The sequence below is a fragment of the Chlamydotis macqueenii genome, chromosome 6 (assembly GCF_036417535.1).
Source record: "Chlamydotis macqueenii isolate bChlMac1 chromosome 6, bChlMac1.mat, whole genome shotgun sequence".
Taxonomy (NCBI): Eukaryota; Metazoa; Chordata; class Aves; order Otidiformes; family Otididae; genus Chlamydotis; species Chlamydotis macqueenii.
Genome location: NC_141561.1, coordinates 24,912,804 through 24,940,645, shown reverse-complemented (window position 1 = coordinate 24,940,645; position 27,842 = coordinate 24,912,804). Strand labels below are relative to the sequence as shown.

General features: G+C 37.3%; 1 protein-coding gene across 1 annotated transcript in view; it reads left to right on the top strand.

Annotated features, from left to right (window-relative positions):
- Positions 1 to 27,842, top strand: part of PDE11A (phosphodiesterase 11A) — a 135,584-nt gene that overhangs the window by 61,885 nt on the left and 45,857 nt on the right. Inside the window, exons 6-10 of the mRNA XM_086750719.1 lie at positions 1,788 to 1,923; positions 4,395 to 4,470; positions 5,926 to 5,993; positions 6,363 to 6,455; positions 9,301 to 9,351. Coding sequence (XP_086606845.1) covers positions 1,788 to 1,923; positions 4,395 to 4,470; positions 5,926 to 5,993; positions 6,363 to 6,455; positions 9,301 to 9,351 — 424 coding nt within the window. The remainder of the gene's footprint in view (positions 1 to 1,787; positions 1,924 to 4,394; positions 4,471 to 5,925; positions 5,994 to 6,362; positions 6,456 to 9,300; positions 9,352 to 27,842) is intronic.

Here is a 27,842-nt window from a genome sequence, read left to right as displayed (position 1 = left end):
CTGATAGTGCATGGGCAAGATGGGGAGATGGTGGGATGCAGCTGCCTGCATCAGTCCAGCGTGACTCATTGACAGCTTTCCACAGTTTGGAGAAAATGGTTGCTTGTGATTTTTAGAGTAGCTGCTGAGTATTCTGAGCTGCTGAGGATGGAGAGAGTGACAGCTGGCTGTGATTTGCATTGGAATTAAGCATTGATATTGCCTCCTAGTGAAACTTGAGTGCCTCTCTTCAAGAATGTAGTTGTAAAGCTCTTGATAGGAATGGAGACAACATAGTAGAACATACTTTTAAAACTTCTTCCTGAATTATATCTTGTTTCTTTTACTTGAATTCATTTGCTGCTTGAAATGCTTGACGCTCATAATCTAGTCCTGATTTCAAGTGTCTTATAATGATAATATCATCCAGATTTTTAAGGTATGAACTGAGAGCTATGCATTTGAAATTAGATTCTTATCCTTAAAAGATTTTTTTGCTTCTGAAGTATTGACAACATGAAACAAATTTTAAATTATAAATGTGAATTTTTTACTTAGCTCAAACAGAAATTATATTTCTATAAAGGTTGCTGTTGAAGTATACATGTAACATTTAGAGTCACTCAAAATTCTTATCCCAAATGAAAGCTGATATACTTAGATTTGTGTAAATCATTATTATTATCTTTATAGTCTTTTAAGAATATTGAGTTTTATTTCAAAGGAGTGACTTAGTTGAATTAGTCTCCCGAAAATCGATGCAGCCAACAAAAATCAATGCTTTCACTTTGAGTCTTCTAAGCATTGTACTGTGCTTCCTTCTTTGATTCATGCACATTACTTTGAAATGTCAAGATATTGCAGTCTTCTCCATGGCTGCTCAGAGTAATGTTTCTCAGGTGTTGAAAATGGATCAGTTTTCTTCTCAAAATTAAATCAATATGCATTTGTTTATTCATACATTAATAGCTACCCCTTGCCAGTGTCAAAAACCTGTCTGTAGTAAGTCAATGAGAACTTTCCTACTGATTAGATGAGGTAAAAGGTGAGGACTTTAAGGTCTGTGTAGATTCTGAGTTTTCTGGAGCAGCTGTGGTGGAGTGTGGTGAGTTGAGCCCATACTTAGTGTCTTCTGGTCATTTACTGACAGCTCTCTAGCCCCTCAGTAGTTGTAGCAGAACCTCAACCAGGGGAAAAAAAAAAGGAGACATTCATGTATTCTTTGTGTACTTGGATCCACCTGCTGCAACACACTTACATTATTGATTTTAAGACTTATTTCAAGACTTATTTCATGACACCTCAGCCACTCAAGTCTGGCCTTTCAGACCAAAATTTAAATAATGGCATTTCCCTTGACAGGAAAATTATTGGATGTATAAATTAAAAATACATCAAGTTATTATACTAATTTGAAAAATTAACGTCTTAAAATTATATACTGTCAGGTAACTCTCCAGAAAATATTATTGAGAATTGGTTGCTTTTGATGAGCAGGCCTGTATTCCACAGAAGCTTAGAACATAATCCCACTCTTGATTCATATGTAAATGCATTTCATTATTAAATGCTGTATTTACTTTACTTCGGAGACCAATGCTGTTCTCAATAGTAAGCATTGTGTAAAGGAGAGAATTTTTGATGTGCCATTTCAATAAATACCAAATTATTGTTCCATAGATAATGCTTAATAACCATTAATAACTGTGAGTGCTTCTGCTGTTCCTATGAATACGTCTGTAAGACATGCTGGACTTTCAAGTAATGCTGACTGTATTCTTCTCTTCCCTTGTTATGCCTTTCGATAGCTTCAAAGACAGCATGGAGAAATCATCATCTTATTCTGACTGGCTAATAAATAATAGCATTGCTGAACTTGTAGCTTCCACAGGTCTCCCAGTGAACATCAGTGATGCCTATCAGGATCCTCGCTTTGATGCTGAAGTAAGAGATTTTTAGAAATTTAAATACACATCACATTTTTGGCATTGCAACTAATATAACACAATTTTTTTTCTCTATACCAAGTGAATGTAAAATGTGAATATTTATTTTGAATTATTTTTTCTATCCAGTATGTCCTCCTCCTGATCTGCTGATGTCGACATGGCTTTATATCGTAAACAGAGGTCACTGAAATAATGTATGACTTTAGGCAGTTACTTAATCTGTCCGTGACTCACTTTTTTTTTTTTTCTGTTTATAAGTGATACCTTCCTCTATCAAGTGCTTTGATATTTATGCAAAATGATTTTTATTGCTGAAAATTCTGCTGGTGGTGTTCAGTGTTAACAGCACCATCATTGTTAGCTGTTGGGGTGACTGGCACATGCAGAGCATAAACAGAACCAATATCTAGAGAGACGAATGTTGTTTGTGATCTAACTTAGCCAACTAACCTTTTCATTTTCACAAATAAAATATGCACACTGGATTAGTTATTTTTTCAAGATACATATCACTCCTAATAAAAGTTGTTTGTGTGTCCTAAGGTATTCATTCCAGCCTCACTTAAAGATGTAGATAAAGATAAAAATGTATACTTACACTTGACGCCTAAATAAATGTTAGAGGCACATGGAAGAACAAAATCTTCACTGAATTCTATCCGGTGAAACAATATTACATGGAACTTGGCCAGCAGTTGGGCAGTACATTAATCAGTGGACAGCCTTGGTCAGCAAGCTTGCCAAACTATATTACTACAATAAGTCAGCTTGGAAGTGCTTCATGTTGAGAGTTTGCTTGGTTCCAGTTTTATTCCATGTGTCATTAAAGGGATTATCTCTCAAATCAGCAGAATTTGTCAAAACAAGAAAAATAAAAGGGGCCTGCTGTAGTGTACAAGAAAGCTGTTGATGGTATTTTTTTCAGAATTTCAAGAAGTACAATTAATGCCTGGGGTCTATTTCCTACCAAAGAGAAATGCTAAAATAAAGCATGCCAATCCTTGATATGTTTGCAGTTCTACTTTTAATATATCATGTCCTGAATAATTCAGCTATCTCTTACTTGTTTCATTGTTATTCCTTTCCAAGCTAGAGGCACTGCCCAATTTATACAGAGAAAAAGAAAACACTAAATAGAAACAACAGTAATTATTTTCTGTTGGTTGATTCCTATGAAAATTTAATTCTTAAACTCAATTGTTAAAATCGATTATTTCTACAGACAGTTAAGTGTAGTAAGAGGAACATATTATCCCTTTTGACTTAAATAAAATCAAACATACACTTGTAGTTATGAACAGATGTTCTCTTCTCTGCTTCTATTAAAAACTTTTTTTTTCTCCCAGAACACTAGGTTTCATTTTCAAATGTTGATGCTCAATTTTCGACTCATTCACCAAGAATTTAATGCCAAAGTATTTTCACCAAGTTCATTTTAAGATATACAACTGAGGCAATTGTTCCCCTGTTCCTGTGGATCTTAAGTGGCACTACATGCTGATTTCAGTGAGGGGTTCTGAGTATGCACAAATAAGCAGTACTCTACTAAAACCTGAGTTAGATCTTTTGCTAGCTAGGAGATCACAGTGATTCTGTCCTGCCTCCAGTATATGAATTATTGCTGGTTTTTTGCTTTTCTATTACAGATTGCCTGTAGCACTGTCAGTTTTAGTAAGAGAACATCTCCTGATCTCCTCTGAGTGGGCTCATCCTACTCTCTTACTCTAATCTATTTTGAAAAAATGTTTTCTCTTCTTCAGATTTTGCAGTAATGACCCTAACAAGTAAAGCTTATTAACCGCTGCAAAGAGAGAATCAGTGACACTTTAAATAAATTGCAAAGTTTTGTACTATATTAGATAGAAAACAATAAATGAGGTAAAAAGTTCTCTTCATAACTATGGGACCAATTATACCTACAGAGAAAATATAAAATCTTAGGTTTTGACCTCATTCTTCCATTTCTTTCTAGCTTGCAGTTCTGTACAATTCCGTAATTACTCTTGCCTTTCTTCTGAAAATGCATATTTCCTGTAAGCTGCCTCTTATAGCTGCTTTGCCAAATCCAATTTCAGTTTGATGATTGGGAAGAGTATTTCTAAGGCACACTTACTCAATGGAAGTTCTCTCTACTTATCCACCACTGTAAGTAATCCAGGAATTGTCTGGACATTGCCTCAGTTGTAGTTTGTCTTTAATTCCAAATAAAAGTCAGGTAGTGTAAGCTTTCTGTGGCAAAGAGGGCAATATTTGTATTTTCTTTGGCAATTTTTAGGATAATCCTTGTGACTTTTGGTTAATCTTACTGTTAATAAGGTTTCAGCAGAAATTTTTTCCGAATGAGAGTAATCCATGTGGAATGACATCTGTAAATGTAAACTTACTCCTTGACATTTCTATTGCTAGAATGTAAAAGGCTGCAAATAGTACCAACTGCTAATGGAAGCTCTCATTTCTACATTTTAGGCTGACCAGATTTCTGGCTTTCACATAAGGTCTGTTTTGTGTGTTCCTATATGGAATAGCAATCACCAAATAATCGGTAAGACTCTCCTCGTAGCTGCAACATTTTAGTGCTAATGTAGATTTAATTCTATCTTTTTAATTCGATGTTCCTTTTTCTTCTTTTCCCCAGCTGAATATTGTTAAGAAGTTACGGTACCTAGGATGCATGCTAAGTATCCAAGAAGGGGTATTTTGACTTGGATACTGTATGGACTTTTTCAGCTTTCCCATTGTGTCATTGTTAAGTTATATATTGTATTGAAACTTGAAGACTAATGAGATGAAAACAAATTCTAACAATATTAGTGAAAAATGTTTTATATACTTTGATACTTCTCTTGTGTCTCACTTCTTTTGTACGCAACTCGGGCAACTGTTTCTGCAGTCCAACAAAGTGGTCATTTCCCTCTTTAAAGATAAACTGCAGTCAGGGAAGACTTATTGGAGAGGCTGTGGAAGCTGTCAGAGTTGCCTGTGGCAGTGGTGTGTGCTGGATGAGGATGTGACAGTGTTTTATTGATTGTTTGATAGGATGCTTCACGACTATGATACATCTGCAGTTAGCCCTGCATTATTGCCTGCTTTTGGCACAAAAAAGGAAAGCACTTTGTAAATAACAGGGCCAGATTCCGCTGTAATTTTCCACAGAAGAATTCAAGTCAAAGAAATAGCAATTTAAACTGGCAGGGCAAGACTGGCATCCCTGTGTGTGGTGGCTGTCAGTGAGAACTGAGATCAGTAGTGCATTGCTGAAGGCACTCGGTGCCATGCAGGATCAGGATCTTTGAGCTTATTCAGTAGAGGTGATGTGAGAATTGAGTCTTCTAGAATATGATTTCATTGTTTGTTGTGAAGTGTGTATTACCTTAAAGAAGTAGAAAGAAACTGAACCCTTGACTGCTGATAGCTCTTACTATTTTTCTAGGGGCATATTGTAGCTAAATGAAATAGAAATGGTTTGTTGTAGTAGAATACAGTATTAGTTGAACTAGAGTCAAGAGTTTTGAACACTTCTTCACATGGTTTAAAGAAATGACATATTTTCATTGATTCAATAAATTTATGGATCAGTCATGAGGAAAGAAAGATTTCTATATCCAGGTGGTGCTAAACCAAATAAGTTTTTAGGAATGAAGGTACTGATTGATAAAATTATATTAATAACTCAAAATTGCTAGGACAGCTTGCATGATTGCTGTTAGCAAAATGCTCAAGTTCTTTACCCTTTCGTGAAAAGTGTTGTGAGTAACTTTTAGATTTGCAATATTATACTTGCAGAGTAAAGAATAACCGTTGAAAGTAATAAACTGAGTCCTAGTGTCAAAACAATCACTTTCACATGTTTATGTCTGTTTAATGATTTTCAGAATAAATATTCTGTAGTTTTGCTTTTCAATTTGAAAAACCTATTTTAAATATTACCAATTAATAAGATATTCTGCATTGTGAAATAATGAATGAAGATTATAATTCATATGAACTCTTTCTAAAGGGGTAGCTCAAGTGTTGAACAGGCTTGATGGGAAACCCTTTGACGATGCCGACCAGCGACTGTTTGAAGTAAGAGACATTCAATTTTGTAGCAATAACATGCTTTTTTCAGCAGAGTTTCATATTTCTGGGTAATGCTGCTTCAGCCTGCTGTAGGGAGAGGGGAAGAACGTTGTCTGTATTTGTGGTTTGACAGTAGTTCTCAGAACTCCTTACTTTATAAGGTTGCATCCTAATTAAAACAAGTTTCTTGCTTCTACCCTTTCTCATCTTGAGGCCAGTGACTTACCAGCATTCTCAAAATAACCTATGTAAGCATGATTATTATTAATATTTCCATGCAATTCCTTTTATGATTAAGCTAGCATGCATCTGTGTATTTGTATTATAATCTAATTGTAATTGACTTCATTTTCTGTTTTCTCTCTTCAATTTTAGGCTTTTGTTATTTTTTGTGGCCTCGGAATCAACAACACAATTATGTATGACCAAGTGAAGAAATCCTGGGCAAAACAGTCTGTGGCTCTTGATGTATGTGTACATCTTAATGGAACCTTTTCTTTTTCATAAGTGTCACATGTAAAGGAACCTGCTGTTTCTGAATTTGTAGTAGTTAGCATCATTTTCTATATCTACCTCTCTGCACCTTGGAGTGTTGTCTTATTAAGGTAACGCTGAAGGGAAACTTTCTCAGCATACCTTTAGCTTTGGAGCCCAGGAACAGCTTAAGTATTTTTGAACATGGATATCATCTGTTGCCTACATTAGAAGAGGGGACAGTAATGATGGAGACTTTAGTTTCTTACAGGTATAAGTGTAGGAATTAATCTAGGTCATGAAGAACAAAATCTAACAGCTTCTGTAAAACAAACTATAAAATGCAGAACATTTTTTAAAATTATGATTATTTAAACTTCTATAAGCTGATTCAACAATAAAGAACTATTGTGTATTATATTCTGGAGATTTAAAAAATAATCATATTAAAAATAATCTTAGTGAGAACAAATCTTGGAGTTTTTGAGGATGCCTTTATAAATTTGTTATTCCTTCTGAAACAACAATGAAGAATGGTTTGAATGAAACTTAAGATCTTTTTAAAAGCATTATACCAGACTGATTAATCCTAAAACATTCTTCTGATTAAAGGATAATGTCACTAAGATTTCAGTATTACTTTAAATTTCACATGTGGTGAACTGTGTAACTTCTTGGAGTTTATACAGTACCCACCATTACAATAAGAACCACAAAAATAGCATTGGCCTGATTGAGATATTAATTTCTCTCTATTAAAACAGAAGTCAAACCAAACTGGATTGCTGTGAAGATGGCATGATATTTTTTCTTTGATTTAGGGCTGCAGATAATTATCTATGTATTAAGGATCTATCCTGTAAAGCGCCAAGGTCTGTTAAGGCTTTTTTAATTGTAAGTACTATTTGTGTTAGGAAATATTTGAAGCATGAGTGGCTTTTTTATTGTTCCTGTATGTGTATTCACTTAGGAGGAGAAGTTAAAAACTTTTCAGGCCTCCTGCAAGATTCCTTATTCTTTACATATCATAGACATGAGTTACTCTAAGCCCTCATATGCCTCAGATACTTGTGCAATATTACCCCTTGGAATGAATACTCCTCCTGGCAAGAAAAACACACAATGCCAGAATCATGCTCAGATACACAGGGATGAAAGTTAACATAGAAGTTTGTTATTTACTGCTGAAATCAAGGAAATTTTAATTTCTTAGATCAAATAAAGAAACTTGTATTTTAAACAAAAAAAATGCTAATAGTTATATAGCTTGGATGTAGATTATAGGTTTGATAAATGGCCACTACGCTTCAGTGAAAAGTAATTCTTTCATGAGCTACAACTCATGATAACATTTGTGTAAAGTAATTGAAGATACAGGAGAAAAGTGCTGAACAAAAGAATGGTGTATACTGAAGGACTGTGAATCCATTTTTTGGTAATAGAATACTTTATTAGCATTTATGTATTTAGCTAGTATGGCAATGAGTGGCGTTTGAAAATGACATTGATTAGATGTAAAATAAATCAATTTTATGTATACCATAATAAGATTCTTATCCAGATATACAGATACTTTTTTTCATGTAGAATTCTCATAAGATGAACTAAGAAACAGAAGACCAAAATGTAAATAAATGATGGGGAAAGGCTGACAGTAGGATGCCATGTGGTTCAGAACCAGGATAAATAATCCTTTTTATATTAAGGATGCAAAATTTGCAAATGATTAAAAGATTATAATAGTTAATATTAAGGAAAACTAAAAATCTAGAGGGATATAATGAATGCAAGTAAAGGAGAAATTCAATGAGAATTTTGGTATTAAGTGTAATCTGTCCCAGCAGAAGGCGTAATTTTACTAATCTTACAGATTTCTGAGAGGAGCTATGATATGGTTGGACAGAAAAATAGATACTGTTTGAGGAAGGACATGATGTATAATTTCAGAAGGTAAAACACAGGACAGACCAAGTAAATTGATGTTTGTTATTTATTATTTTATAGTGCAGGAATAATTTCCTGTTACTGTAAAAGATGACACCTCTAAAATTGATATGAGTAAATACCATCTTGGGACAAGGTATTGCAAGCCAAGGATATTTGAGACAGAGTTAGATATTTGTATGAGTAAGAGACATTCATAGACAAAAACAATTTCAAAATGAGAAATACATATAAAAGCTGTAGCACATAAGCGGATCGGGTGTTGCTGTGCAGTGAGGTGGGCCTGTCCTTGCTAGGAGTGCTCTGGCTCCAGTGCCTCGTCCCACGCACAGTCAGACCTTGGTGGGTCCAGTACACAGGGTGGCTCTTGCACCTTCCAGAGTGCTTACTCAATGTTCGTATTGTCACATAAGGAGATACTGTATTCCGTGTAAATGTATGCAGTCTTACAGGTAATAAGATAAAGTGTGCAGTACTTTGTGTTTTATATTTGATGCTTTCATCTCCAGAATGGTATTGAAGAGAATGTCAAGCATAGCATAGAGGTGCTAATTTGCATGAAATGATGTGCCACTAGCAAAGGCATTATTTAAAGTCTATAAATCTACTGTTATTTTATATTATTTCTCTCTTAATTGTAGGTGTAGGAATGCTTGTAATATTAAATTACTTACTGTCCATGATTCCCTGTAAAATTTCCTGCAACATAAATGCCAAATATGTACCTGATAACCTGCAATTAATTATTATATGCTGATATTCAGAACTGAATTACCATGCATAAAAATTAAATTTGCTTTAAATATAATTGATTAGAAGACTGCAGTACATAGCCCTATTATTTCTAGCTGTCAAGTCTACAAAAATGTTTTTTTAATCTTTTTTTCTGGGGCAGGTATTATCTTACCATGCAACATGTTCGAAGGCAGAAGTTGATAAATTTAAGGTAAGGATTTAAGTTTTTAGTTATTTCTGAAAATAGTAAATTAAAATGGACTTAGATTATCTGCAAGAAATTTTACATCAAAAGGAGGAAATAATAATTAACAATGATTTACAAAAGACATATTGCATGTTAAGCTGTTAGGCAGGGAAGATGGAAAAAAATCTTTCAAAGGATAAAGAGCTGCAGTGATAGGTGCACAACAGCAAAAAAAAAAACGCAGCAGCAGCTGCTAGAACTGCATGTGAGCATGGGTTTGGTGGCCTCCTCAGCAAGAACCACCACAGTGAAGTCATACCACAGTGGGAGGTGAGGAAGAGACTGGAGAAAATTAGAGGAACTTGAGACTTTTCATGCTTATATTGTGGAAGCTGTCCTGTGTTTGCTGTAAAAGCAGAGCATTCACTATCAGGATTGTCTCCAGGCTCAGAAGGTGAGAAATCTTCTTCTATCTTCTGTAAGTGCCCTGGGCAGAACTGTAGTGCTGTGTGCTGAACATAGCATTGCTAGGCACCAATAATTATGTGTTCTCACTGAATCCTGCCTTGCCAAGGGGCAGAGAGTAGGGGAAATGGTGACCTTGCTCTTTCGTCACTACCAACACTCCAGAGCTGCTTTTGTGATAGGCTTTGTTTTGTCCTTTTCTGCTTCAGGAAACACTGGGGAAACTCAGTGGCCCTTTCCTTGGCTGTGAGGTGTCAATGTTGTACAGGGCTCCTCAGGGCCATTTGGGAGGGTCTCATGGTGGGTATCAGCATTGGTCTCCTGTACAAAGTGCATTGGAGACTGGTAAGGTCTGGGAAGGAGATTTGGACTGTTGTGACCCTGCACTGCTGGCATTCCCGGCTGTGGCTGCCTGGCATCTGTGCCTGAAAAATAGCTGATGGTTGTTTTGACACTTGGCTGGCTGGCTGCAATCTGATCTCTGCACCGTGGGGATGGTGGTGGTGGAAGGGCAAGCTGTGGTTGACTTAGCAGAGCTTGATACCATTGAGTTACCTGGGTGAGGAAGGACAACTATTGCTAGTTAGTTAATTAGTTTGTAGATTATTGCCCAAGGAATTTTTTTTCCCAAAGAATTGCCTTAGAACTCTGTATTGATACCTGGTGATAAGGGCATAATATTCTCCCTCACTTGTAGTTATTGGTGCAGTTACCTACTCTAAGATGAATATTAGATTACTGAATTAGTGCTGGAATCTAATGTCCTTGAAGATCATTCCAGAAGTGCAGCCAGCAGAAAATACTTTTGTGCTTAATAAGTTGTACCTGATGTTTGGAAAAAGAATACTGAACACTGTGTGAGAGAGATAGGAAAGAAGGGGATAAAGGACCATAAATATTTCTTTTTTAAAAAATTAATTTACCTTAGAATAAGCACCTGTAGTATAGCTTCTGTGGCTGTCAGGATTCAACCAATATTTTTCTGCGTACCTGAGAGCCATACTTCTTGGTTGCTATCAGCCACTGAAAGACTCTTTGGGCTTAGATACCGGTGTGATGAGGAGCTATTGTACTTGTTTTCCCAGGTGTCTTCATTAGTAGATTTGCCAGTCTCCAAGTAAGGAATATCTTGTCATTATCCATTTACCTTGAAGGAATGTCACTCTCCATTTAATGATTAATGATAACGTAAAGGGAAATGAAAAGCATTTCGTTAATAACCCTGATACATACATTTTTGATAAAGAATGTGGATGAGAAAATGAGCAATATAACCAAGCTATGCTTAAACTAAGCTGAAATACTTTTTCAGAAAAATTTTCTCTTTCCTATATCCCATTACCTCGCTTTCAGTTCCTGACAAAATGAGTGCCAGGTAGTCTTTGTTAATGCTTTAAACCGCTGGTTATAAAGAAAACAAAACAACAAAAACCCAGAGAGGACAAGCCTGTCTTGTGGGCCTTTGACAGAGAGCTCATGCTCAGAGAAGGCCATCCATCTGCGGGATGAAATCGCTCCTGTCCTCCCCCGTGCAGACCTCTGGCAGCCAGTCTCCCTGCTGAGGTCTCCTGGGACATCCTATGCTGAAATCACTGCTCTTTTCTCTGTTCATTGTATCATTGTGTTTTGTATAAGCCCTTTGTTATATTAGGGTCATCTTCTAAACTTGACTGGCTAATAAACAATTCGTTCCTCTGCGGGTGTTTGGGGCTAGAACTGTCCCCTCTCCCTGTGGTGATTTATTGGCAGATGTCAGAGGAAACGTCTGTTACAATTTGCCCGATGTCCTGATGCAGTCAGAGCAGGACCAAACACACATGACAGAAACATCTAAATGAGAGTAATGCCAGTAGTTCACTACCAGCTCTTGACTGACATGGGACCTAACAGTAATTAGTGACTTTGGAGTGACAATACATTTGAATTGACAACTTTTCAACTTACTGCATCAAACATACTGTAACTGAACTCCAGCAGCTTGGAAACAATTACATCTTCTTCCTCCTAGCTCAAGTTGTTTCTTTCCATCTTTGTAACCTTACTTCTTTATAGTCTTAACAAAATGCTTTTACATTAATTTTTATTTGCCTAAGATATCAAGAATATTCTGATACAAAGTAAAAAATTGCAAGTGTACTTGAGGTTTATTTTTCCTCTGGCTTTTACTAGTGAATTAATTTTATTGTATTACAGAAAGCCTAGCAAAACTAGTTGAAGTTGGTTGATTTTTTACTTGAAATCTCATCAGTAATTTCCCACTGTTATTGGACAAATTGACAAATATACAAGTTCACAAATGTACCTGGTATATTTTTAAGAATTAAACACAATCACTGTGAGCAGGTTCTATAAAATAAATGGCATTTATTTCTGTTGCTACTAATTCTGTCTAAGAATTAATGAAACAACAACAAAGCCTGACTTAATAAGAAATCCTTAAGAATTGAAACCTTTCTCCAGATACTTGGATGGGGAAAAGTGCAGAGAACAATTGGTTGTGGAGCTGGAAAATACAGAGGGAAATTCACAGTATGGAACAATGAACCATGAGTATAATGGACCATGTCAAGCAATCGGACTAGTCCATATCTGATTTGTACAATTGTCTAAAAACAAAGCAGCCACATAAATTCACATGTAGTGTTTCTTGCACATTTTGGAAGATATTCTACTTCTGCTGTTACTAGAATATCACTTTCACTAATAAAAATCTAAAAGCCAGGTTTAAAAATGCTTATATGATTAGAAATTGTTCTATTAATGAATGGATTTTTTTTTTCTTAGAAAGAGAATCCAATTATGTGAATGATAACTGTAAAAATGCATGTCACCAGTCCTTTTCATTATTTGCATTACAGCTTTTGGGATTCATTATCACTTACACTAGCAGGCAGACATTTCTCGAGAGGCCAGTGCCAGCAGAACCGGTGTGAGGTTCAGATGCAGCATAGGCAGATGCAGCTCTGCTGACCTGAATGGAGCCACCTGCTTGCTCTGCTGCCCATGCCTGGGGAAAGTGGGAATGGAGGATTTATGCCCTTAACCCAGTGAATTGTTTAGTGATAAGAGAGGGGGCTTAGCCCCCCAGGTAGACACAAGTGGAACTGCAGAGAAATGGATTCAGAGCCAGAGCATATCCCTTGGTCTCTCTGTAGGAGATAATCTGGCCCCAGGGAAGGTAATGGGAGGCTTGTCATGGATTTCTGCAGGATGTTGTTGTCTTTGGCTTTGGCATTTGTTGCATAGTAATGTTCCCTCTATCATCTTCCATCTGTTTATTCATGGCGGTCAGTTGTTTGTATTACGTTTTCTGATAGAACAAGATCTCTGAAAAAAAGTTAAAATTTAACATCCAATCCTCTTTTTGTATGAGTTTAAAATGCACGTTAAGTGAAAACTGGAGTTGGCATGCAGCGTAAAGTGGGTCCTTTTTCCTGAAAACAGGAAGGTTTTTAAATGGGGAAAACCACACAGAAGCTGAATTGCTAGAGTTTGAATAACAGGCAGTTGAATCAGAATTCACATTTAATCAGAATTAATCATGGGATATCTACCATTATTCCTGTATTTGGGATATGTGCTGTAGTTCCAGGTTCTAAGAAGGAGGATGTGATTTTTGCAAATGATTTATAGGATTAAAACAAGAGCAATGAAAACACACAGTTTATAGTAAGTATTGTACATAGACTCTCCATTGACAAATTATTTTACATTTATTTGCTACTTAATATTTTTCAACTTTGATTTTTTTTTTTAGATTTAAATTATGATGGCTTCCAAAAGAAAAAATAATTTAAGTCAGATATACTGCTAAGTTCATATAAACTGCATAATAGATTTTAGACTTTGATACGTGCTTCATTACTGTGATAAGTAGATTTGTGATACCATTGCTCTAGATATAGGGAGAAAAATTAAACTTTACTTTTCATGGGCATTTGTAAGTAAAACAAAAATCCATCCTGAGTGCAAACATTTCTTGCATATCTGAGAATATCTGTCTGAAGTCTGATTTATCACAATGCTTCTCCTTACTTGCATTGATGTAACTACACTAAATTCAAGCTGAATCTTGGCAGGATAAGCTAAAGTAATGCACCAATGAATCATACCCATATCAATATTAATTTTATTTTTTAAGAACTTAGAAATAGATATGACTTTTAAAACTGTAGCAACTCAGTTTCCTCTTGTATCTTAGACTGAAAAGACAATTCCATTATTTCCATTATGCACTAACTCTATGTATTATTGGAATAGAAAAATGTAAGACTAGTGAAGTCTGATTAATCAAAGATTGATGCTATCTTGTAGCATTGTCTTGTAGTGCCAGGTTTCTTCTCATTGGAATGCAGCCTCTCCAAGCCTAAAAGTAGTTGTCTTTTAGACAACTATAGAAAGTCAAGATACGTGAGTTAAGAATGCAGAATTTTGTCCAGGAGAGGGTATTTATAGCAAGAGTTACTGACTTCTGAGACAGTAATGAACGAGTCCTGTGACTTAGCAAGCAGTCCCACAAACACACATCACTTTCAAATTTAACCAATATAGTTTCCAAAGAGAATATGTAAACACTGTCCCATTATGGGTAATATACAAGAAGCTATTTTTAAAAAGCTAACCTAATTGTGCAGCTGTGAATGGTATAAGCCAGATCAATATTTAATGACTATGATGCATTATTTATAGCCCAGTGAGAGATTCCCTTTTTTAGGTCAAACAGCACACAGGAGAGCTACGCAATGGAAAATAATGTATCACCTGCTTTACAGAATCTTCAATTCAAAATCTAGTGTGAATAACAATTCCTGTATTTCTCAATTCTGTAGCCTTGAGGTATGGCTAGTTAAGACCAACCTCCATGTAGGGAGGCTTTTGTGTGTCTCTTAGAAACACAGACATTTAACTAAGTAGTGATGGAAAGAGTTGAACCAGAAAAGCAAACAACTTTTAGGACTGCTACTTTATATGACAATGTAAACAGTTGAATCGTGAAAGATGATGGATTTAAGTTAATTTGATACTTGGAGTGCATTATATGTATCATATAAAATGAATTTGTTATTCATGTCTTACCTTGTTACAATTTTATAGCCACCCTTAAATGCGTAAAAGTGGACAGCACAATGAAAAAATTGATTGTTACGTATTAATTTTATCTCCAGTCTTTGTAAGGATTGGGAAAGCATTCCTAGGCTATGTTATCCTCTGCTGTGACGCCATCATCAATTTAGAACTATTTTAGCTACTTTTATGTTCTAGTAATTAGATCATTTGTGGTGGTTTATAATAATTAGATTATAGTCTTCCTCAGTAATTAAACTTCAGAAATGCAAGCTGACCTTTGTGGTTTGGACTACTTATGAAATACTACCATATAAATATGTATAGCTAGAAGATGAGATTTTATGCATTGATGACGTGACTGTTTCATTGTCTGCTAACACAAGTTTACCGAGGACTGAAGGCGTGTAATCACACTGCAGAGTCAGTATTGCAAGCCATGGTCCCAGCCATGCATATGATACAGTTCTTTAGAGACCTACAGTTCTACGTAAGTGCATGGAGTTATTCACATGCTTAAGTATTTTTCAGGTTGTACCCCAAGACTAGTCACACAGACTCTTGGACTCTCTTCTTTGGCTGCCACAGGAGACTCTGTGCTGGCATCGAGCTTTTCCCCTGGAATGCTCTTCCAGCTGATCAAGTTCCACTGAGAGTAGCAACAATGGGGAAAAAGAAAATGAGAAACCTTAAAGGTAAACAGGGCTTAGGTGTTAATATTGAGCTGTGTTCCCTTTTTTGAAATGCGCATGTTCACAAGATGTAAAACATGGTTTATTTTCTCTGCTTTTCCACATGCACTGCCCACGTAAGACCTGAAGCACAGTGCTGAGTTTCATAATTCATGAAACTGAGATCTTTATTGTATTACATTATTTCATACACTTTTACATGTGCCTATGTCTTCAGTTGTCATGGAAACAAGAAGTCAGGAACACATTGCATACACTGAAAATTATTAAAAATAATAAATAATGGTTAAAAATAAAATACTGATGCTTTTATACTAGTTTCTGAAATATGAGGCTGACATCTGTAGGCATCAGGCTAGTGCTTGTAGTTAAAAAATACACAAAACTAAATTTTTTTTTTTAAATTTCAGTGAAGAGAGGGAATGGCATGGAAGAGTAGAGGAAGATTGTTCATGGTCTTTTCTCATACAGTGTTTAGGGGCATCAATTGTAATTATCAGGGTACAGATTTTAATCTGACTAAAGATCTCTTCGGCAAACATGTAGTTAAACTATGTGACCTACCACTGCAGATGTTAATGAGTTAAAAATTATTAATTAACAGAAGGAAAAGGCAAATGAGGGCTGTTGTATGAAGACAGTCATCTCTGGCTCAGGAAATGTCCAAAGGGCAGCTTGCTGAAGCTGAGAGGAGTGCACCAAAGTATATTTTCTCAGTTCCAAGAGTCTTCCCTGCTTTTGGTTATTCTCAAAGCTGAGGTACAGGGCTTAGAAGGACCTCTGGTCTGACACAGTACAATTATTATGTTTTTAATCAGTGCCTTCCATCAGCGCTGCTTGGAAAAAAGTAGGAAACTACATCCTTTGCGTCACTTTTTATCACCCAGAAAAGAGATCATGCTTTTGTGTTTAAAATGCAGAGAAACATGCTTTGACTTGATGATTATTGTCATAAATTGCAGATAACCAGGGTTTGAAAACTCTTGAATTTGTTGAATTATTTCTCTTCCTTTCTCAACCACCTGCCCCTGGAAGCATTTCTGCGTTGTCCTGCTAAGCTATTCCTCAGCTCCTTGTCTCAGTGCCGAGACCTGTGATTCTCAGGTGCGCTTCTAATACAACAGCCCTTCTCGTACAGATCTTGTTACCATCATGAAACCTGTTCCAGCGTGATAGGCTTTATTGAGAATAAGGCCCATAAAACAGCAATATGATAGTTTGTGGGGGGAAAAAAAGTGGGTTTTTTTGCTTTAATTTCTTCCATGAGGCATTTTATCAGAAATAAAGTGGGATGACTTCAGTGTGTCAGAGGCACAAGAGGCACTTGTTTGCAAATTGCTTCTGGAGCTGGCCTACTAGACTAGTGTCCTACTAGACAGTGTCTACCCTAATTCTAGGGGTAGGTAATATAAAAAGCTAATGAGAATTCTGAGTTTCCTCTCAAAAAATTAAGCTTTCAGTTTTATTGAAATTTCAGCATTTGAATTTACTGGCTTTGTAGTTGGTCAAGATGAGATTGAATTGTTGCAAAAGGGCACTGAAAGGGATTCCTCTTGTATTTCTAAGATGACTGCATTTATTATTCCCAGGTGAAAACATGGAGCTCCCAGAGTAAAATGTTCCCTTCCCTCCAGGGCAGATGACACATGAATTTTCCAGGATGTTGGGGAAGGAAAGTTTACAAGAAGTAAACATGGTGAGGCTCAGGCATCTGAGGGGACCAGCCCTCTTTGTTGGCTATGAGAGGGGTAAAGGGAGGTTATAGTGGTCCTGAGGAGTGCCTCCACCCTGTCTGCCCACCTCTGAATATTTCTTGTCTGAATGGGCACGTTGCTTGCCTTCCTTTTGTCATGTCATCTGAGCAGGGCAAGGCACAGCACTTTTCATGTTTTGGTTTCTCATCTGCAAAGAGGGGACAGAAATATTAAAACATCTCTGTGAAAGATTTCAATATTTCTGCCTTCTGACTGCAAAAGATTGTGCTGCATTTGTATTATAAGCCTGTACAAAACTAGTTTATTTTGTAGTGTCAGAGATAAGTAAGTCTTATTTTTTAAAAATACTTTTGTTGAGGAAAAACTATATATGATTTGAAAGAGTTAAGGCAAAAGAAAAACCTGTGGCCTGGAAGCTAGATAGAGCCCACAATTTAATCACATATCTATGCCCAGACACTTTTTTTTTTTCCCTCTTCATTTATGAATTTAGCACAAGTCATTACACAATTTTTTTAAAGGGATAGGCTTCTCTCAGCAAGGAATAGGTTCTGGTCTGTGGATTAAGTCAGGACAAGGGTGTAATGCAGGTGTCAGTAAGGAACTTCCTGTGGAATTTTTTTAATATGCAAAGGCAAAATGTATTTATTCTTAAGTTTTTATGCTATACAGAATAATCTCTGAATACATTTACACTGTAGGTTAAAAAGAATGGAGTTTAAGGGCTAAGATTAAAAAAAGTGAAAAATTAACACTGATATTCTGTCTGCAGAGTGAAGTCACACAGTAACTAGAAATATTAAATAATAAATGACTGCTACTAAGATTAGCTACTTGATAGCTAGACCAAGGCTTACATCTCCTTGGTAAATACCTTAACAAGTCATAAACTTAAATCACTGAAAATAACAGAAAATTAAAATTACGTGCATGGTGAAAACCAATCTTTGTACTACTTCTTAAAAAAAAAAAAAGCTTTCTTCTGTAAAGCTGAAATAGATTTCAGTTGATTTAAATAATAATTCTAAGAATTTCTGCTATACTCTAATATTCTTTTACAGTACTAAAATAACTATTCTAAGTATTTTAAAATATTACTGACTTATTGCCTTTAATAGTGGCTGTTTTTCAGTTTCTTAGTAATTATGCACACTAATACAGTGCTACTTCAACAACAGAAATTTTCAGCAGAGGAGTAGTAAAACACTTATGGTTATTAATTTACCCACACTAAAAAAAGTGTGCTGCTACTTTACTGCTCCCAAGTACTGCATTTTGTTATTTACATGGGAAGTTTTGTATTTCTCAAATCTGTTTTCATATCCAAAACCACAATTGGTCCAGGACTTGAGAATGCTTAGAAAAACAAAATAGGAATAGCAATTGTTGGGGACATAGTATTGTTCATAAGTGAAGGTGAAATGATTTATTATCCAACAGACCTGCTGCCTGTCCTTCAATCTGATCGGTCATCATACTCCGCAAGAATCTCTTGTCAGCTGGAAAGCATCGAGGAATAAATACAGTTCAACATTACTGCACCATTTAGCCAATAACAATGCAAAAACTGGTAAGGCATAGCATAGTATACATTTAAAATATCATGCGAGCCACAGGAGTATCTGATGAGTGATTAAAAAAAAAACAAACACCACACTTGTGAAATGATAAAGTAGTATGCTTCAGTCAGTGTCGGGCTTGGGAATTTACATTTGGAAAGGTTTTCAAACAGGAAGAAAAATCTATGTAGCAAAGACTTATGCACTTAATTTGGACCAGAAAAATTTTAAAAATTGAGGTGCTTCAGCGAATGATGGTACTTTGGAGTTCTTCACTGTGCGTTTGTCCTGATTCTTTCCCCATCAGTAAGGAGCAAATTACTCCCCTCGCAGTTGACAGACATTCCTGGGAACTAGCACTGTATGTGACAGCTCACGGTTCTGAGACCTGCCTTCCCAGACTGGCCCAGTAAAGACCATTGTGCTGCTTTTTTTAACTTACGGAAGAAAATTCTTCTAAGAAATCCAGAAAAATGGCGTAGTATTTCACATTTCAAATTATTCTTTATTTATCTGTGTTTGGATTCCTTTTGTAGCCCTGCAGACTGGCAGTTAATAACCGAATTTGCTATTTAAAAAATCAAGTTGGTTTTCACCACACTTTATTTGGATAGAAATTTAAGTGGCATTAATATTATCAATGTTAATTTGAAAGTTAAACAAGTTCCTTAGTAGTTGTAATGATTTGCAAACCAGGAAAAAAATCTTTTTTCCCTAGCATATACCCTACAAAGGGAAAAGAATGCTTTGTTTCTGCTTCTGTACAGTGTTCTGGCTGCAAACAATTGTTTGTCATAAATGTTTACTGATTAATTTAATTAATCAGTAAAATTAAAATTACTGATTTTAAATATTAATGACAATATTTCTACAGGTGGATTTTTTTACTAAATATTTTACAAAAGGAATCATAAGTGTCCCCCAAAGGAAGAAGGCAGTGTCCTTTAAAGGCTTTTACCATTTCTGACATGTTCATATTAGAGCTACAACCTTTTTGTAATTAAAACTCCAGAAAATGAGGAATGGGTGATAGATGAGAAACGTTTTTCTGAGATGAATCTGTTTGGCCACTGGGTGCCATCCTTGCTCCACTGTAAGGCTGATCGCCTAGCAGCATTTTTGTTAAGCTGGAAAATCCTGAAAAAGGTAATACCAGTGCAATTTCACACCATTGTGATGTTTGTGTATGTGCATGTCACAGAATACGTTAGCAGCTGTATAGGCAGCGTGTCCTCCTTGTGTGAGTCACTGAGAGACGTGGGAGAAATATCCTCACAAGTTCAGCCGTGTTACATCCACAGTCTCATATCCAGCAATTATTTTTGTGTGTGTTCCTCTATCAGCTGCTAAGAGTGAGAATGTGCTGGAACACCTCATCCCACAAACAGGTGTGTACGTGACCGTGCCCCTGGGCAGCATTAACTTGGGTTCTGGGATTGTTTGAAGGAAAAAAATTACATGGCTGCACACTTGTTTTCTAGATGAATTCACATTTGGGGTGTATGGACTTGTGTCATCCAAGCAAAACTGTATCTAGTATTTATTATGTAAAAATATTTGTGATTACAACCTTCTAGGGTTATTTATCACACTGTTTCATTGTCTATCTGGGAGGGATTCCTCTATTGTTTTAGTCTCAAAAGTCTTTTGTTCTAGTCTGGGCAAAATCCCAGGCAGAGTAAATGTGCTTTCTAACAGAGAAATTATGTCAGTTGTTTTGTGGTTTTAGTCTTTCAAATTTAAAGTGTAAACACTTTAAATGTATGAGAAATAGACTCTAATACTTCTCTTTCGTGCTGCAACTGTATGGAAAATGTGCAGATTGTACCCCAGGCAAAAACAGGAAACTGAATATTTTATGAGGCCATTTCTGTGAAGTGTTCCGTCATCTTGTGCTTTGCAGCGAGCTACACCCAGCTCTGAACACACAAAAGAGCTGAGAACATCAGAGATCAGTGTTTTCCAGCGTCTTTGTGATCCTCCTGTGCATACAGCATCCTGTTTGGTGCATTTAAATGTAATTCACCCGACCCTGCTTTCTGTGCTGCCATGTGTCAGCGGGTGTTTTGTCCCAGGCATACAAGAAGCTTGTGAGCACACAAAAAACCCCACCACAAAACAACAAAAGATTCTATTTATGGCCTTCATAAACTCTACTGTTAAATTGATTCCAGGTATCTATTTGTGTTATCTGTACCTTCCCTGAAGGAGACCTGGTGCTGTGGGAGGTGGTTAGCAAAGGTTGTAAGTGGCATAATCACGGCAACCCCACGGCAAGTTGTGGGAAGACCTGGTCTGTGGGTAGCGCCAGCCCCAGGGTCGTGTGGCAGCGACCTGGGCGAGACCTCGGTGAGCTGAGCGCTGTGTGGCACAGCAATGCAGCCCCGGTAGGGTCCCATATCCAGCTCTTTGCCTGGCTCCTTTCTCACTTGCCTGCACGCTAACTGCCTCTCTGTTTAAGTCAGTGGTGTCTGAGGTATTTGTGCACCCTCCAGCTCTGTGCCAGGCATGGACAATCCTCAGTGTCCCTAAAACGGAGTGACGCAGACCTCTTCACTGAGATTCATACCTCCTCAGCTGATGCAGCGCTGTCTGAGTGCAGGATAAGACATTCTATTCAGAACATTAATTGGGCAGATGCAAGATGTCTAGGAGAAAAGGAATGGTTGTATCGGTCAGATATCATAGGGGTATTTTTATAGAGGCCAGTTAACAGGTATTATAAGACCTTCCTTAAGAACATCATGAATGACAAGCAACAAGGATGCATTGCTGTGTTGCAGCCTTTCACCTCAAAGTAGTGATAGATGAAAGTAACTTCTGTGTAAAGAAAATTTATAATGTTAGTAAGTACAGAGCTGAAGGAATACAAGACTTAAATGCCAATTATTTGTTTTCTTCGAAAGAGCAGAATTTTTATATTTTATTTGTTCTCAGAAAACACGATCAGGCTGCAAGTTGTGTGTGACCTGTGGCTCTGTGATGCTGTGCAGGCGTGCTCTGTGGGGTGAAGGGTGCTGTGCAGGATGTACATTCTGCTACAGAGAGAGGAGCTGGGCTCTGTGTTTACAGCCCTCTCTGCAGAAGCCTCGCACAGGATAACCCTTATGGCTTGTTAAACTGTGGCAAAATGAAGGTCTGGTTTTTTTTAGAGGATACTCTTTTGGGCTGTCCTGAGTGCTCCCAGGGAGTGATTTATGGATTCAGAACAGGATGGGTGGATTTCTTTTAAACCTGCAATCGGAACTTGATGAAAACTGAGGAGAAAGAGACAAAGGTAAAATATATTTTAAGGATAATCACTGCAAGGTTCTCTATAGCTTTTCTGTAAATGTATGTTGTAGGTTTGAAGGTGTTTTCAGTATTATTTATTGCCTACTTGACAATATTCTGCTATAACTGTCACTCTAGCAGATCTGAAATAGGACTCATTCCTCAGTGGCGCAGTAGCCCACTCGTATATTTGCATAGACTGTACAGCCAGCCTGATTTGTCACAGGTGCTCAGAAAGAAAACGTCGGTGGCCCTCAGGAACACTGTCCGGTGCTATGGCTGTGCACTCCTGCAGCACCTCACGTGGCACGTGACCAGCGGTCCCGCAGATTGCGCTGGGTGCAGTGAGTGCTGCTGGACTGCGCTGGGATAGAAACAAGTGTAATGCCAGCATATGCCTTTGTGGCACTGGTGGGGTTTTGAGGTTTTATTGTTTCTTATTTTATTTTGGGGTTTTTTTTAGTGGCTACTCTTGGCAGTACTTCCATTTCTTTCTCTTTCATGTGCTCTCACACCATGTGTCCAACTGAGAATTACAGGGCGCAATTTGGGCTGTTTGCCACCAAAAGAGCCAGTTCCTCCCTGTGCCTTCACATTGCATCCTCTGTGAGAAGATCCCTGACCCTGTTCCTTCCACCCTCAATCAGGTTTTTCCTATTCTGAGTCTTCCAGGAAGCAGCTAGAGCCTTCTCTCCCTTTTCTAGGTAGTCTTGTGGAGGAGAAGGCTACCTTGTATCACTCTTCTCTCACCCTCCTAAATTTATAGGCACGAGGGGGTCAGTCTGCATTACCCATTCTGCTCTTCATGGGAGCCACAAAGCTGACGCTTTGCCTCCCAAAACCAAGCAGGGCTGTGGTGGGAAATGGCAGCCTGCATGCCTGACGCTTTTGTATCACAGAGAAATACTTTCCCTAGGTTTGCTGGTTGTGTTTGTTTAAAATTCTAGGACGGAGACTGAATAGACCCTTTTGTACGAGCTTCTCATCTGCACCAACGGTCATAAAAAGTCGACAGTTGCTAGCCTGTAGTATGTGACACACTGGTTATTTCCTAATCACCATAAGCCAAAAGGACGTGAACGCTCCCCTGTGCGCCTTGGGAGATCATTGTGTCGAATGTGCATGCCCTGTAAAACTCCAGTCCTAGGCTGCTGTGGTTATAGACTTTGGCCTTAAGAATAATAGATGCTCAGACCATTAATTGCTTTTATTTTATGTCTCTGTTCTTTTAAAATAGAAATTTCTTGTTCCTTTTATAGGCTGCCATATATTTTGTTTCTGTGTACTAGGAAAAAATTTAACATCAAGGATTGATTTTTAGCAACATAAATAATGTATTTTGTGTCCTTTCTGTTATAGTTTGTAACAAAAATTTAAATTAATTAATTTTTATCTCTGAAATTTATTATTCCTTTTGATGGATCCTAATTTCAGAAAGTGGCACGTTCACACAGGTTCAACTTTTTAGCTAGAATTCTGGGCTTAACTTTGGAAATAGCATATGTAATGGTGTAATGATATATCTTCCCTTGCCCTTTTGTCATCCTATAATTTTATTTTTAAATCCTTTTCTCAGGCACATGTGGCTTTATACCAAAAGTAGAATGTAAATACCTTTTTTTTTTTTCTTTCCTTAGCCCACAGTGCATGGTAATAAAAAAAATTCCTAAATGCTATATTTGATAGCAAGGTATTGATTAATGGTTACTTTTCTTGTTCTAACACAAGGAGCAGAATAAATAGCTTGCTTAACGCCATGAAGTTTCTCTTTTAATTAAAGTAAATACCAATATTCATACTAAGCAGTAATTAGGTTTGGTAAATGGTCAAAGCAAATATAACTTTTTGAAACAAGACTAAATGCAACTTTCTTTGTTTCACATTTCATGTCCAAATTACATGTTATGCTGTTAATTTGCCAACTGAGGATGAAGCAGTATGCACCACATATGTGCTTCAGCTGCAGATTTTGAAGCTGGATGCAAGAGCAGCATTATTCTTCATTTACAGATGTGAAACTTTGACTAAAGCAATGGATGACCTTTTCCAGCAAAGGGCTCAGACACCTTCTGTGGGACTTTAGACAGAGTTTGGGCATTTGATTTCAGAATTGCAGACCTCTGCTTATCTGTTGGGTTACTCTGAAGAGGTTTAAAATACATAAATCCTGTTCCAGGGACTGTTGACGTCTTTTACATCTGAACAGTTACTGAATAAAACAATCAGAGTCTGGCACACAGAAACAGGGAGTCTGGTAGACCGGATGGTGGCAAAGTGTGTTTGTATGGCTTTGTGAGGTCTCCTTATCTCATGCTCTCATCCAACTGCCTTCAGGGGAGTGCAAAGCTCCACTCCTGTCTCACTTCAGTTCCCAGTTGTGATTATTTGAGTATCCCTTCGTACAGTGACCTCATTTAGAGAACTGGAATTTGATGAAAGTTGCTGAAGGGCAAATGAAGTTGAGGGGTTTTTGACCCTGCTTGAGCAGGGCTGATCTCAAGAGCTCCTTTCCAACCTAAATGATTCTGTGATTCTGGGTCATTTTACTCCCAAAGGTAGCAGCAATGCTACTGTGATAATAACATTTTTAAAATCATTAGACACGAAATCCAGAGGAGAATACAATACAGGTCCACACTTTCAATCTCTTCCGCACCCACTCGCCTTTACTGAAAATATTATAAAATTCAGTTTAAATGCTGCTATCCTGCGTCTGCCACAGTTGGTCATTGGAAGAGGTGCTAACTCAGCATTGTGAAGGGCAGAGAGATGCCGTCTGCAGTAACAGATGGAGGCCTTTAAAAGCTGGGTTGCTCTGGGCATTAAAATATCCCTGAGCTGAAACATTTGATTCTTTCCCCTTTGAAGAGAGTAAGAAATGTGTCATACTGGAACGTAACAGGTTTGGATCCTCCCTGGCTATGAAGTGCAAAATTTGTCCACTACTGCTAATAACTGACTATAAAGATACATTTTAAAAGATGCCTGCAGCTGTAAATATAGGCAAGTATTTTAGAAGCCTTCGTACATGAAAAGAACCCTTTACAAATTAAATCGTTGCTATCAGAAAATACTGTCTCCAGTATGGCTTGATAGAAGATTAAGTGAGAGATAAACAAGACATTGCACTTAAATATTGTCCACTTAGATGCTTTCTGTGCAGGTTTTGATGATCAGCCTTTAAGGTTTTTCAGTTTCTAGTCTTCTGAGAGAGAGATTCTAGGCGAGCAGATAATGAAAGGGTAGTCACATTGTCTGAAGCTCCAGTTTCACTAGAGTATGAATGAGGTCAGATCCTGACCTGCTATTGAAATCACAGTACATGGACTCCTGACAAACAGTGCCCCCGTGAGTTAAGAGGTATACCGTATTGTTTTGCCATTTTTTTGCTACACTGGGATGTATATTTCACGGTGTATCGTTATATGTTATGTATATTCAAGTTTCTTGTTTCTTTTTTTCCATCAGTCTGGCAGTATTTTCTGATTAGGAAACCTTGCTAACCATTCATGTGTCATTGTCCACAGGGCTCTATAAAAAGTGGACTGTGTTCAGTAGTGGAAGTTATTGTTACAGAATAGTTCTGATATCACATGGGAAAGAAACTGAGCCTACCAAATGGCAGAATGTGCTGATTTTTTTAAAAATAAAGCCATATTAATATACTTATCAGTAGGTTTAAAATGCATTCCTTCCATAATAAGTGCTAATGTCTTATCCACACAGACAGTAAAACTCAGTACAGAGAGCTTAAGCCGACACAGCAAAGTAGGATTTCAGTCCAGTGTTTCCTGTGTTCAGCTGGACTGAACCCTTTACAAGAAGAAAGAATGCTTTCTGAAGAACTTGCTGATTTCCTTACATCTGATTTTATCCCATTATCAAAGATGGATAGAGAATATTGTAAAGAATATGTTATTGGAAGAGTTAGTGCAAAACCATTTAGTAAGCCTTCCCTGTCAGTCTGTGGAATGATATTTTTGTCCTGTGTTCTTAGTATCAAATGATCAAAAACTGTGTTTTCATATAAGACATAATGCTGAATGAAGTTATTACAATCAGACCCTTGAGCTGTAGGTATCTTCTGTTTAAGGAACTCCTCAAGCTGCCTATCAGTGTGTGCCAGCTTGTAGGAAATAAGGATGGAATGAGAGGATTATGGCAAGATAAGACAAAATGTAATCACCACCTTGAAATTTCCTTCTCTCCACTGCTGACCTGGACTGTCTCATAACCAAACTCTGCTATAGAAGATTATTAAATATCTAAATTGCTATTTCATATTTGTTCCTGACATGACATGGTTTTTCCCTACGTAAGGAGTCCAGACCATTTTTTATGCTGGCAGTGTGTGACCTGTCGGCTGCTCTCCACTGGCAGTACATCTGACTTCCAGCTCACACAGGAAGCTTGGTTTGTAAAACTGTGTGGATTGTTAGGGAAATCCATAAAGTTTCTTCCCTGTTTGGAAGGACTGGTAATGTGTTTCCAGATCCTAAAATAGCACAACACCTATCATGAGTTTATAGCAGCTATCACACCTACAAGTTATTCAGGATAGGGAGCTTGCCCCCTTTTCTTTCACTCATCTCCAAGGGATTGCTCTTGTACTATTTAAAACTATAAACTGATTTAAAGTTAATTTGTAAGAGGGCATTTAATGGTATGCTTTGCATATGTTTTCTCAATAGCAGCATTGGCCACATATACCAATGTGGTATATGACAGAAACTGAAAGTAGGATTAAAAGGCAAGCAATTTGCAGTAACGTTAAAGATGAATGTAAAATCTCTCTCTTGTTCAGGAAATACATTCAGTAAGAGCAGCAGCATTCTCCCCTTTTGCTTGTGTTGATTGATTGGAATAGCTTCATTCAGCCCTTACAGTGAGAATGTTGTAAAATGCTCTATGTTCACATGTGTGCATGTTATACTGCATTTTTCTCACATGCATTTACACATGAATGTGTACTGCCCAGAAGAAAAAAAAAGAGTATGAATGCTTATCTTTATTCTTCTCTAGTTGCATGCTAACAATACAAAGAAACCATTTTATGTGGCATATGTTTTATACATCTAAAACTGTGAAATAGTTGTCTTCAGCAGCACTGAGGTGTAAGCATCGAATAGTAGCTTTTATTCTAAGTATTTAGCCTTTCTAAGTTTCCCTGAAACTTTGAGTCTTTAGTTTCCTAAAGTTTTCCTTCTTGGGTTTTGTTCATCCACAGCACCCGATAGGCTTCTTAATACTGAACCAGAAACATTATTTTTCTATTCCCGTGGGCTGTCTTTTATAGTGGCCAGAATTGAGACTTTATCGTTGGTAGAAGCCACTTTGGTGTTTCATGTGTTTGGAAGCATGAAGGTCATTAACAACATACGGCTGTTGGCGATGGCTGATGTAAGATAGGGCCCCCCTCCTAGCTGCTCACATATACCAAGCAGGCTGTGAAGCAATTTACTTGCTAGCAGAGAGGAACAAGGAAAGGAGAATCTGTCTCCGATCCTGAATTGAGTACAAAGGCGTTTTTCTTCCTTCCTTTATCCATCCCACCCCACCCCGTGCACATCTCAGTGGAGTAGCTACAGATGTTGTCTTCATGCTCTCGTTCAGAGACGTGCCGTCCTTTTTTCAAGTTGTCTAGAAGTGGTGATAGCTTCCCAGTCGGGTAACTGCTGAGTTTGTACTTGATTAGGCAAGACCAGTTGCCTTCCATGTGTTAAGCCCAACTTGTTTTACTGGTTCCT